The following is a 13,658-nucleotide window of genomic DNA, read 5'->3' as shown; positions in this document are numbered from 1 at the left end:
ACCAGCAACAGGTGGATGGATCATTTAATTCACAACTTGTTTATGACTACGATTTGTTGTTTTGTTTTTTTTTTTAAGATTTTATTTATTCATTCGACAGAGATAGAGACAGCCAGCGAGAGAGGGAACACACGCAGGGGGAGTGGGAGAGGAAGAAGCAGACTCCTAGCGGAGGAGCCTGATGTGGGGCTCGATCCCAGAATGCCGGGATCACGCCCTGAGCCAAAGGCAGATGCTTAACCACTGTGCCACCCAGGCACCCCTATGACTACGATTCGTTCTTTATAGTCAAGCATAAGCTCTCAGCCAATGGCTAGACACTGTTTATAGAGTATGCAAGAAACTAAGTGCTCCACCATGAACGAGCTGTGTTACAAATGAAGGCAAAGCCTAGAGAATCATACGCTTTTCCGCTTCGGTCAAGGAGACAAGCAGGGAAGTGTAGAAATGAAGAAGAGGCAGGGCCAGAGAGGCTTGATTTAAATGTCAAATGCTACAGAACTGCACCTCCACGCAATCTCTGAAATTTTCCCTTCCTGTGGGCTTTTGCTGTAAGTATAAAAGTTCAGCTCTGCATTATCCTATGCCCAGTTTGAATAAGCAATCTCCTGGAGAAGAAATGAAATGGCTTCATTTCTTCCAGGCTGCTCTCAAGCTGTCATGTCCCTCACCCCTCCTTCTGTCATAGAGCTGACTCCTTCAGCCATGTCTGGTTCTACAAGTCTACTGTCTTTTACTAACCTGCCGTTTAGTAAAACTTCCTAACTCTTCCTGATATGACACCTTCCTTTTTATTTTAAAACCAATTTCCTTTCTAGAGTCTTCGAGTGCGTGTGATTTTCTCACTCCTATTCGTCTTTCTTCCTCTCATTTCCCCTCTGACGCTGGGATAGAGAGGTTACAGAGGGAAAAACATGTTTCTTAAAGGGACTTAAAGGAGGTTGCATGAGGACCAGTGTGGGAGGAACTGGCACCAGCAGACTCCACTGTAACGGGGCTGGATCCCAAGCAGCCATCCTAGGGATTGGTGGTGCCTGGGACATGCTGATGTATCTCGTGCCTAATGCTCCATTGGTGGCCCTTTGTTGTACATCTTTGCATGCATGTCTCTCTTCTCCACGTGCTGCAGTTCCCTTCACTTTTATCTACACCTAGGAGCCCCCACTCTGAGCTCTATGGCCCTGGGCAGGATCCTCTTACCTACAACATGGGCATCACATGTCCTCCTGCCAACTGCCCACCTCTTTACAGTGTCCTCAGCCCAGGGCCGTTGCATGGACTCAAGTCCCAGCAGCTGTTCAGTTGGAGCTCTGGATGCCAATCTCCCCTTCTTCCTCTCAGATTGTCTTCTCTCAGTCTTGGACTAAGAGAAACACTGGACCAGCAACCATTAGAGCACCAAAAAAGGCACCCTCACTATTTCTATGGTAAAGATCTCCAAAGCCATATGGGGTCTCTCCTACCTGGATTCCTGGAGAGTATTCTACTAAGGACCAGGAATTTTTTGAGGTAGGATCTGGGAATTTAATATTTACTTAACTGTGCTTTATGCAGGTTATAATCCATATTCTATCTATAACCTCTATGTGAGAGAGGAAAATACCCAATATTTCCTTTAATTGCTTCTTCCTGAGACTATTGAAATAAATTAGATCTTCCCTTCAACCTGTCATATATTTTATCCTCATAAACATCATAAAATTAGCCTTTGGAAAACACAAAACTTATGTAATATAAAAGACACCCACCGTCCCATAGGAAAAAAGAAAATTTCATAGGTTTTCTATAGCTTTTACACTAAAATAATATGATATAGTATAGTCCTGATTTAGGAGTCAAAGGGAAGAAAATGAAAACAGAAACAAACCCAAAAAACTACTCTGGCTCCCAAACCCTGCTGTGTCTGAGTTTCTGCTTCCTCATCTGTCAGAGAATAAAGATAATACCCACTTACGTATTAGGTCAGGGTGGTGACCCAATGCTATGGTGCATTATACAGAAGCCGAGGACACAGAACTGTGTTTTAGCAGGTTAAGGTAGCTGACCTCCAACAATTAATGCATCACAACTTGTAAGTGAAAAATTAAAAATAAAAGTTAATAAATAACTGAGAAGTATTATGGTAGAGACAATAATTTGAATTAAGAGAGCTTGTTAAACACTCTGATTTATCAAATTCTACTGAATCAACCAATTTTTTTAAATTAATGTCTTTATTTGTTATTAGAAACAATGGATGTGATGCAGGATTTGGTATTGTGGCAACTAACTTTTAACGTTTTGTCTTTAAGAAAACCATGTGGGACGCCTGAATGGCTCAGTCGGTTCAGTCACCAACTCTTGGTTTTGACTCAGGTCATGATCTCAGGGTCGTGGGATGGAACCCTATACTGGGCTCCATGCTCAACAGAGAGTCTGCTTGAAGATTCTCTCCCTCTGTCCCTCAACCCACTGTCACCCATGCATGTGTGCGCTCTTTCTCTCTCTCTCTCTAAGGTAAATAAATAAATCTTAAAAAAAAACAAACAAAAGAATGGACTATGTGATATATGAATGAATCAGCTAGTCCTAAAAAGATTGTTTATCAATAAGTTGTTTGTAAAGGGAATACGCATTTTCTCTTGGTCTAGAAAGTGAAATCGGAAGCATTCTGCAGTGGGGGCAGGGAGGGTGATGAACAGCTGGAGACTTTTGAATGTGGAGCAATGGGTGGCAGCCACACTAGAGAGTGGCCTCAGTGAGGGAGCAGTACCTCTCCACCCTCCACAGCTGGAGCAGGGTAAGCGACAGAAAATGGAGGGTTTGCAGAGAGAGTCAAGCCCATGGGAATAGTATAGGCATGCGGGTGGTACAAGTAAGCATAAATGTTTAACCAGACTGCTTAGGTTTTCTGTCCTTTGTTTACAACTTCTGAGCACATTGAGCTTGGGAAAAGAATCATCTATTTTTGTGTGCGTGTGTGTGGCTCAGTTTCCCCATTTGTAAAATTACAATGGTAATAGCTCCAATTGCTTTGGGTTTTTATAAGAATCAAATGGGGAAAGATGTGGGTGCTGAAGTTTTTGTTTACTTATTTTATTTATATGAAAGTTAATAGACTGCATATATATTCATAGATTTTAATGTTCAAAGTCAATATTTTGAAAATATTGGCAGTCCCTTTCTAGGGAAAGTAAGACATCCCTGTTCCACTGACATCAGCTTTGCATTGTAACCTGTAGAGCCATTTGCCTACATGAAGATTATACATTCTTGACTTATTAATTCAGGAGTAGTCATATGAAATGCTTTGGCCAATGGGGGAAAAATATGGTAGTTATTCCATGCCTCACTTGGAGGTAACAATGAAGAACTGGGTTTTGTTTTGTTCTGCTGTGTTTCCTATGGCAAACATTGCCCTCAGGAGATCCCTTGTTCTAGACAGAGGCCACTTCATCAGCCGGGTTGTGGACTGAAGACTGAATACAGTATGGCACTGACTGGAATTCGGCAATATAAACCTAGCAATCCTAACTGATCTCAACTTGACAGTTAAAGGCGGAGTGTGCCTAATGAACACCCAGAAAATAAATAGCGTGTTTGCAAGAGACTGGAAGCTGGTGAGGAAACTGTTACTGGAAGCTATCATCATGGGAATTAGGGTTGGCAGTAAAAACTCGCTTAGCAAAATGGTTGCCTGCAATAACGTAGAAGGCAAGTGACAAACCAAAGAACCCACAGCTCTTGACATAAGAGTAGCCACGCAGTTAGTGCATGTCTCCCACACGAGGATCATGCATACCTGAGGTATGGAGCTCAGCAGCAGCCTGTGCTTGGGTTTAGTGGATAAACCACGGGCAGTAGGGTTAGGTGTCACTTCCAGGAGAAGCATTAAGATCCAAATTGTGGCTTATTGTGCCTGTCTTTTCACTCTGTCAGAAGAACAACACTGCTCTGCATAGAAGCTGCCCCTTCATTCTGACGTGGGGCGAATGATGGAGGATGGAGGTGGAACTAATTCATGGTGGATATACAGTAGGAATGAGATATAACCCTTCTCAGTCACAAATTGTTGAAATTTTGAGTGTGTACAGACTATATCCTAGCTATCTGTAAAGGCAGGTGTCCCATTAAGTGCCACATGTGTTACCTATTATTATTTTTATATAAGCACCAGGGTAATGGTGATGGTATGAGGGGATTTCAAAATCTCAGAGGGACAAAGACGGACGAGGTTGATGAAGTTAACACATCCTAGTTACTTAAGTCCTTGAAGAAACTGGCTCCACATCAAGTGGTCAAGATTAACAACTAGCTGTGCAGGGAGTGAAAGGTACTGGTTTGTTGCACCTGCTAATTTCTGTAGCATAAATATGCCCACCATGGCTGATTTCAGACTACCAATGGACATGATGGGACAGTGGGGACAGCTGTGCACAGGGGATCCCATGATCCCATGATCCCAGTGCAAAGCTGGGGCACACACCTCGAGTAGGTTTCACTGGCAAGTGGGGGTGATGCACAATCATGCTTTGGAGAAAGATCTGACCAACTCTGGAAGAAAAAAAACGCCACCTAATGCCAAACCTGCTCAGCACAGGAAGTTTGGAAAAGCAGAGCTGTGGTTCACATTCTCCTCTACTGAATGCCATGGATACAGGAGGCAGTCAGGACAGCCTTAATAAGCTGAGAAAAATCACAGCCTCCCCAGCAGTTCTGAGACAGAATGAAAGGAAAATACTTAGAAGGGGAAGGGGAAGAGGAGAAATAAGGATTGTTTTCTGAGAAGAAACCTCTTTGATCTCAGTCAAAACAGATCATTCTGAAACCAGGCTGCTGTTACTTTTGAAAATATATTTCTCCACAAATCCTGTCTTTCTAAATTGAGCAGTGAGTCAGCAGTGGGCAGTGCAGCGTGTGAAAGAGAGGAGGACAGAGCCAGAAGAACCACTGATGTGTTCTGTTATTAGAAGTCTCCGGGAGAGTAATTTGGTAGAAGCTTTTCAGCTTTTAGGTCACTAGTTTAAATTCAATCTCAGTTGATCAGGAGCAAAAGGGAATGGCTGATGGCTTATGAAAAAAGCCTTGATGATGACACCCTCATTCTTTCCCATAGAGACTGCCACTGCAATTGGCACCCTTTCTTTTGCTCCTACCAGAAGCAGAAAGGGTGACTAGAAATGTCATTTCATGTATTTGCTCAGTTTTTGCAGTAGAGAAATTTGAGATGTGAAAAAGACCAATTCCTTTCCATCTTCAACTCACAGGTAGAGTTATTCTCCCATAATATGGTTCATGGACCTTTCTGGGATTTATTGAAATGAGACCTAGGGCCATCTTATAAGTAAGATTATGTTACCTCATAGAAAGTTAAATCGTATAAAGGCACATTCTGAAGGAATATTTAAACGTAAAACGTGTAAAGTTTCTTAGCCTGAATCTCATAAATCTAGAATTTATTTTCTTTTTCTTCTCGTTTACACAAATAAATCTGTGTGTGTGTGTGTGTGTGTGTGTGTGTGTGTGAGAGAGAGAGAGAGAGAGAGAGAGAGAGATTTTCATTATTCCATTAAATGCACTTGTCTTCATGCTTGGTTTTCAGAGACTATGGGGTTCTTTTATTTCGTCCATGAAAATACTCCAAATTTCCTTGTTGCTAAGATGTCTACCGTCACATAATTTTATTTCCCACATGTTTTAATAGTGAATGAACCACAGAAGCAAAGTCTCTGTAGTTACCTGGGGAAAAGCAACCAAATAGATATTAGAGCAGAGGCACAGAGAATTATCTGGTATTGCCAAAGTTCTGGCAGCCTCGGGTACTAAGAGGGATCTAAGAGAATGAACCTTGTTTTGGAAATGATGAAAATTCAGTCAACTGATCTAGGCCCCAGTTACTTTCCACGGGGTTCACTTTCCACGTCTGGACCATGAGGCTGATGTGTCTCATTACTTTCACATCCTTTCCAGCTCAAACATTTGTTGGCAATCACCACTTTTACCTCATCAGGCTTTGGGTAAGAGCATGTCTGCATTCAAATGGGAGGTGGGCAAGATGTAACTAGGCCTTGTGTCACCTCCTTTGGTGGTAAAGATTGATGCTGGGATTTTCCTGAAGTGTCACATGCACATCTATCTGTCCTACCCTTCAAGGCCAGCTTCCCGAACTCTTGTTAGCGAGCTCAGCTGTTCCCGTGTAACACCACCAGAAGTTCAGTCCCCTGTCCTCTGAGCATCCACAGGTAAAGTGATGTGTCGTGTGATGATTCTTAGAGTGAGGGACAGTGATCAACACCACATGAAGCCCAACTAGTAGGTTCAGTTAAAGATACAACCATTTCTGGCCAAATGTGCTTCAGTCAGCAATGTATAAACAGTGAAAATCAAGCAATCATCCAGCAAGTAACTCATATGCCCATGAATCTGGATCTGCAAATGGAAATATCAGCAAAACCTCCTCCCTTCACGTAAATGAATAAATGAGGCCCAGCAACTACGAGATTTGCCCATGGCCACAGAATGAAGTTGTCTGCCTCAGGACTAGAATGCCTACTGTCAGTCTGTGAACCCAAGCTATTTTCTCTATACCACACTGCAGCAAAACTAAATCCTGCTGGGCAAAGGAATTTGAGACAGAACATAATAGTCAGCTGCAGACTCTTTGGGTGCAAAGTACAAAATATTCAAGTGCATGTTTCCAATCCCTTCATTCTGTCTTGTAATGATTGCAACTAATCCCTACCAGCTAACTTTAGTCCTTCAGTTGCGGCAATCAATAAAACAGATTAGCCGAGGAAACTCTCCAACCATATTACCCCCATTTTCCTTTCCAGATGGAATTTTCCTATACCAGAGTGCAAGCAGACATGTGAATCTCCCCCCCCACACACAAATACAGACCCATCAGCCTTCAAGGTTGTCTCCATAGAGCTTTCTGTATATAACAAGAAGCATACCTGTAGATTTAATAAAACAGCACCAATCCTCATGGCTTCACTGATTTCAAGGGTGTACATCAACTGTGGGAAGCGGGGAGGGCTTTGATTATTTGGAGGAAGCACTTCAATGTATACCGTGCAGATGGAGTGCCTGCAGAGAAGGAGAACAGAACAAGATGGGTAAAAATCTACCTCACCTTTAATGACAGACTGCAGTCCGCGTTCAGCTGTTGGGCTTCCAGGAGAGGACATTTTGAATTTTTAGAGAAAACAATAAAACAATTCAGAATGAAAGGATGGCAAAATAAAAGCTACCACTGAAACATCACGTTTCTACGAAATTATCCTAGTAAAAAGAAAGGAAATGCCTCAGGGTACCCATTTTTCCTGCTTAGATTAATAGTGTGAATTAAAACAGAATAGCTATACAAGTAAAGCTAATAAATTAACAGGAGCCTTGACTCCTGAGTTTCCTTTTTAATGTCTAATAATAAAAAGTATTCTATAAATATCTAGTAATATGAGCTGTCCTTGGGGCTCTCTTCCCATTAAACCAGCAGAGGGGGTATTGATTACAATAACACACAAAACAAAATACGGGCTGTGTTTTCTTAGTTTTCTTGCTGACATCAATGGCTTCATGTAAATGCATGTCAAGAGTCAGGCTCATAAAGTAATCGTTGTGTGAACTAGTTGCAAACAAAACTAAAGGTGTTTTTAAGTCTTTGAAGAATATACTATGAAAAGCTATACATTAGATTTAATGAAAGTCTTACATCAATCGGGAATTTTTCTGAAGGACAAGACGACATTCTGTTACTATAAAGACAAAAATATTAGCGCTGACATAATCAAGTTTTTTGATATCTGTAAACTCTGAAATTTCTTTGCTCAACAAAAGCTACAGAAGCAAGATGTTCAAGGCTTATACAGAAGCAGCGCTGGCTAAAATTATAGTAATGAGAAAGTTAGTTGTCTCCCATTTGGAAGAAGATGTCACCACTAATGTTTGACAACAATTAGCCTCTGTCCTAAGGAACACATAACCACTGCCGAAGTTACATGCTTTGAACTTCTTTTAACAAAATCACCACTTTTCACTAAAAACACATTTGTAGTCATTTCTATTTGGGGGCTAGAATTTCCTTAAAGTAGCCCAAAGTTCTTCTGGGGGACCTGGGTGGCTCAGTCAATTAAGCATCCAACTCTTGACTTCATCTCAGGTCATGATCTCAGGGTCATGTGATCAAGCCCTGTGTTGGGCTCCACGCTGAGCATGGACCCAGCTTAAGACTCTCTCTCTCCCTTTGCCCCTCCCCACCAGTTTGCCCACTCACTGTTGCTCTCTCTCTAAAGCCAAAGTTCTTTTTATTAATTGCTTCAATTAAAATACATGGCCACCAAAAATGTTTTTCTGATATTATTATGCTAAAAGAGGCTACGTTTTGAAAAGCTTTGCAGAGAAATACAGATCATAGGCACTGCAAATTTCAGGTTATCATCTTATAATATGCCTAAGTCCAAATTGTTTCCGGACACACGCTCAATAGATGAGATACCTACAGAATATAAGTACGTCTAAAAGGTTGCAGTGACTTAAAAAAAATCACACTTAACATTTATCACAACATTGTTCCAAAATTATCTTTTTAAAATTAAAATCTCTTTTATAATCAGTTTTTATATTTATAATCAAAGTACCTGTATTTATTCTCGCCTCTGGATTTATCACTTTATTGTTAAAATCTGTCAATAAAATGAATCAAATTCTAATTGTTTTCTTTTCAAAATACATATATTTTTTTACAACTGAGATTTTAATAGTAAGCTTCTTTTTAAGATTTGATTCATTTATTAGTCAGCGAGAGAGAGAGAGAGAGAGAGAGAGGGGAGAGTCAGGCAGAGAGAGAAACAGGCTCCCCGCTGAGCAAGGAGCCTCATGGGGGACTCGATCCCAGGACCCTGACATCATGACCTGAGCCGAAGGCAGATGCTTAACCGACTGAGCCACCCAAGCGTCCCTAAGAGTAAAATGTTTACATTAGGTTAAAATGGTTGATGAAATGTTACTTATAAGCTTATAGGTATTAATCTTAGGGCTAGATGCAAAAGAAAACACAGCAGGAAGAAAAATATCCACAAGTTAACAAATTTAATGTGCATTACGGAGCCCCACTTTTCATTTTGAAATGGACCCGTAGGAGAGGGAAGGGAAGAATGAAGGGGGGTAAACAGAAGGGGAATGAACCATGAGAGACTGTGGACTCTGGGAAACAAACTGAGGGCTTCATAAGGGGGAGGGGTTGGGATAGGCCAGTGATGGTTATTAAGGAGGGCACATATTGCATGGTGCACTGGGTGTTGTACGCAAATAATAAATCATGGAACACTACATTAGAAACTAAGGATATACTGTATGGTGACTAACATAACAGAATAAAAAATTATTAAAAAAAAAATGAAATGGACCCATTATCTTCCCAGGTGGTGACGTGGCTCCAACAGCATCCCCGGGATGCATACTCTCCCTGATATTACCCTTAGGACCCTGGCTTCTTTTAGCATCTGTTATTCATCAAGTCATTTAAACATTTTATAAGTCTGTCCCTTTTTCCGGCCAGCACATTGTCTGTGCATAAGAAGTCCTATAATATCTGCCCTCTGCCATGTTGGTAATAACCCTGGCTGAGGGATGTTGTTGAAGACAGGATTTGTAACCACACCTCCCTAAGTTAGAATTTGGATGTGGACCACTGTGTAATCCTGGGCAAATTGTTTCAGTTTCACCACTGACATCTAAAAAATGAGAGTAATACTAACATCTCGGTTTAGCAGAAGGGTTAAATAAGATTAATAAATCTGTGTGTCTGTAGATTGTGTATACATATGTATCTGTATGCACATACAAAAACATATTTATCCATTATTATTGATAACTGTTCAAAATAAAGACTCTTATTCTATTCTTAAGGAGTAGGGTAAATAAGCTTGCATATACCTTATTAATTTCCCGTATAATTTTTTAAAACATTTTAATTGCATCCTTCCCCTTTTCTAGGATAAATACCTAAAGGCATCATACACCTGGTCACCTCCCCAAAGTGGGGTGTGGTAGTGTCAGTGTAGGGACATATTAGATCAGAATCTTCTGGTATGGGACAGAAGACTCTGCATTTTCTATGGATATACAATATCCTTACACACACTAGATTTAGAAGACCACTGTCCTGGGAGCTCTTGGCAGAAAAACATGTAGGCTTACCTGCTTTTTAAGTTTGTAGCCTGGGGCTTCCTCTATAAACTGACCTAGTGCTCACCTTGGTAACCCTGGAGGTAAGAGATTCTTTCACTAATGAATTTTTTTTTTTTTTTTTTTTTTTTTTACCTAGAACACACTTGTACTCCAGATTCAAAGTTTTCTTTCAAAAAGTTAGGCCTTTCCTACTTTTGGCTTTTTTTTTTTTTTTTTTTTTTTTTTTTACAGCTTCAGTTTACTGGTCTGGAATACTTGAAGTCTTTACCAGAATACGAGGCTCTTTGTGCTCATCAGAGTATGGTTTACACTGAACTGATTATGCTTTGTGTGTTTCCTTATTCTTCCCCCTTTGACTGTTTTCCCACAAGAGGGCTAAACTGTTACATCCCCAATACCACAGGAAGGGACTAAACTGTTACATCCACAATACCGGAGGAAGTACTTCTACACCCAAAGAGGCTGGTGTATCTGCTAGGAGAGAAGACAACTTTAAAATGCAAAACAAAGAAGCCAGGCAGAGTACAGACAGAGCAGCAGCTGGTCCAACACCAGCTTCTCCTTCATCCAACCTTATTCCTTCCCTTCCTCTGCTCCTTCCCAGAATAATTCAAATGCTAAAATTGCTAATTACATATGTTTCTGCTCCCCCCCCCCCCACTTGGATCTTGGAGTTGTTTGAGAAAGATCAAGTTTCAAGGTCTAGATTTTTCCTCTTCAACTTCCTGGCTCTTCCTATAATGTATTTAAATAACCACCAGATTCTGAGGGTTACTGCCTTTTAAAATGCTATCTCCTTTTTATCCCTGATGTCAGCATTGTGTCAGAGTTAGCTTTCCTGAAACTAAATACCAATAGTATTCATAATAAAATGATACCATTAATGTAATAAATACTAGTAATTCAACAGCAAGAGTTAAGCACAGAATAAAACAGGACAGTCATTAGATAAATAATAATGTTTACATTTTATGTGAACATTTTGTATTAACATTTTATAGCTAGTCTTAAATGCATAAAATCGAGCAGTTATACAATACAAATTTTATTTTTGTAATATAGCCAGTATGATGTAGATAAATCTTTATTTCTAAAAAAAAAAAAAAAAAAAAAAAAAAAGGAAAATCATACAGCTTTACCTTTCTCATTTGGTAATGAAGTCAAAGTAGAACCCAAGGGCTGATGTACTTTCTCAGGTAATCTTATGATTTTAAAAGACCCTAGAAGCCATCTAATTTAACTCTCTCACTTTACAAAAGAGGATTAGAAAATCAGAAAGATTAAGTGACTGAATCAAGGTTAAAAAGTTAATTAGGAACGGAAGATAAACTAAAAGGCAAGGCTTCTAAATTCAAAGTCATTCCACCCTTTCTCCCCCCATCCTACAAGAACAAATTTGGGAAGTAAATTGGAGATTTTTGACTTATCTGATACTATGGATGTAGTATGAAGCATTCGTAATGAAGGATGCTACCTTACAAGAAATCACAAATTGGTTCAAATCTTGGGCTAAGGTATGCTATCACAATTAATTTTAATTATACCATGAATGAGACTTCTTAGTTTTGTTTGTTTTGTGTTTTTTGTAAGACCAAAATAGAATTTGAATATAGAAGAGGTTGGGAAGACAGACTTCAGAGGCTTTCACCTTGCAGAACTATTTCAAAAGATAAAAAGTCCGTTTGTTTTGATACTGCAATAGTACTCAGTACTAATGAGATGATGTTGCTGGAGTGTTGGCTATACAATGTGTATTGTAATATTCTATTGATTCCATGCTACGGGTATTTATTTGTCACTTTACTTCTCTACCTTGCTTCTCAGGTGGAAGTGTGTATATTGTTTCCCTAGTAGACTTAACACAGAAATTGCCTCCCTTTTCCTTTGTCTCCCATCAACACTGGGCTAGAAAAGCTATATTTACAGTTCAATGTTCCCAGGTTCTATTTTACTATTTTGGAAGTACATATAGGAAAAGTATAGGAGCAAAGATTTCAGATTTAAAACCGAGGCAGGATGTCAGAGGAACTTCTCAGGGGATGTTGCGGGACAGAGTTTTTTTTTTTTTTTTTTTATTTAGAGAGAGAGCCAGCGAGAGAGGGAACACAAGCAGGGGGAGCGGGAGAGGAAGAAGCAGGCTCCTAGTGGAGGAGCCCGATGTGGGGCTCGATCCCAGAACTCTGGGATCACGCCCTGAGCCGAAGGCAGACGCTGAGCCACCCAGGCACCACAGGGACAGAGTTTTAAGATGCAAGATGGATTTAGGTTTAAAGACCACAGGACATTCCACACAGGGGAAAACACATGTGCAAATTCACAGGGCAATAAATAAAACTGTAAGCTTTGTAGCACTACAGAGAAGGGTTTAAATAGGGAAATGGTAAGAGTTAAGACCTGAGAGGCAGACAAACGTCGAGATCATGTAGGGATTCATGTGCTATACTTACTAATTTAAGCTTCATCTGACAACAATGGGGACTGGTAGATAGACTGCAAGCATATTAGTGATATGCTCACATGTGCCAAGTAATGCATGTTCTCACAACACACCATTCTTCATCAAGTCTCTGGGTCTTTGCTTTTATTGCTCTATTTGGATATCCCATTATCATTCCTGTCGAAGTTGATCTGTGCTTGTAATTACCTACCATTGCCTGTCCAGTCTTACCTGTGCCTCACCTCCATATGAATACTCTGAGGTCAGAGATCTCATCTTACTTGTCTTATATTTCCAGGGCTTCCCCAAGAGGCTAAAAATTGTGAGAACTCAGTAAATTTTTGTTAAAATGAGTACTCCTATTTTCTATTCTTAATGTTAAATATATCTTGTTGTTATTTAAAAGAATAAAATTAATGATAAGAATGATTTTGAGAATGAACTATTTAACCTTGTGTTAATTAGATAGAACCTTGGATTCCAAGGAAAAAAATTGGGAATCAAGAAAATATGCCATGCTATGCACCAATCATTTTATTGTAATTATATTATAAGATATTTGGGGACAGGTCTGTCCTTCATTCTGTGTCTTTATGAATACCTTATAGTAGTACTTTATTCATATTGAAATTAAATAAATATTAATTCAATTCAATTCAATAAGTATAAGAAGACTTACATAAACCAATAGACGAATTACTATCTTCGAATGCAGTTACTTTTTAAAACTTTTGGTTTTTATCTGTCCTCTTGTACTTATGAGAAACTCAACAAAACAGAACAAAGACTACAGACTTGCTCTTCTTACTCTCTGAATCTTTAGCAAGTTTTCTTAATTAGAATAACAAATTCAAAAATAGTTAATTCATATAGGCCTTATTTTGTTATTTAAATTTATGAATTAAGATCTCTAATCTGAAAAAAGAATAAAATGGAAAATTGCCATTTTTTTTAATGTTATGATTCAAGTAGGTTTACATATCACTGTTGCTGGCTGGGTCAATTTGTAAATATATCAAGGTCTGTACTTCCATGCTGATAATTTTCAAGT

General features: G+C 39.5%; 1 protein-coding gene across 1 annotated transcript in view; it reads right to left on the bottom strand.

Moving 5' to 3' along the window:
• PCDH15 (protocadherin related 15) overlaps positions 1–13,658 on the bottom strand; it is a 1,631,248-nt gene that overhangs the window by 292,193 nt on the left and 1,325,397 nt on the right. The window contains exon 17 of the mRNA XM_057308638.1: positions 6,936–7,068. Coding sequence (XP_057164621.1) covers positions 6,936–7,068 — 133 coding nt within the window. The remainder of the gene's footprint in view (positions 1–6,935; positions 7,069–13,658) is intronic.

This window comes from Ursus arctos, unplaced genomic scaffold (assembly GCF_023065955.2).
Source record: "Ursus arctos isolate Adak ecotype North America unplaced genomic scaffold, UrsArc2.0 scaffold_7, whole genome shotgun sequence".
NCBI lineage: Eukaryota > Metazoa > Chordata > Mammalia > Carnivora > Ursidae > Ursus > Ursus arctos.
This window is presented reverse-complemented; position numbering and strand designations above follow the sequence as displayed.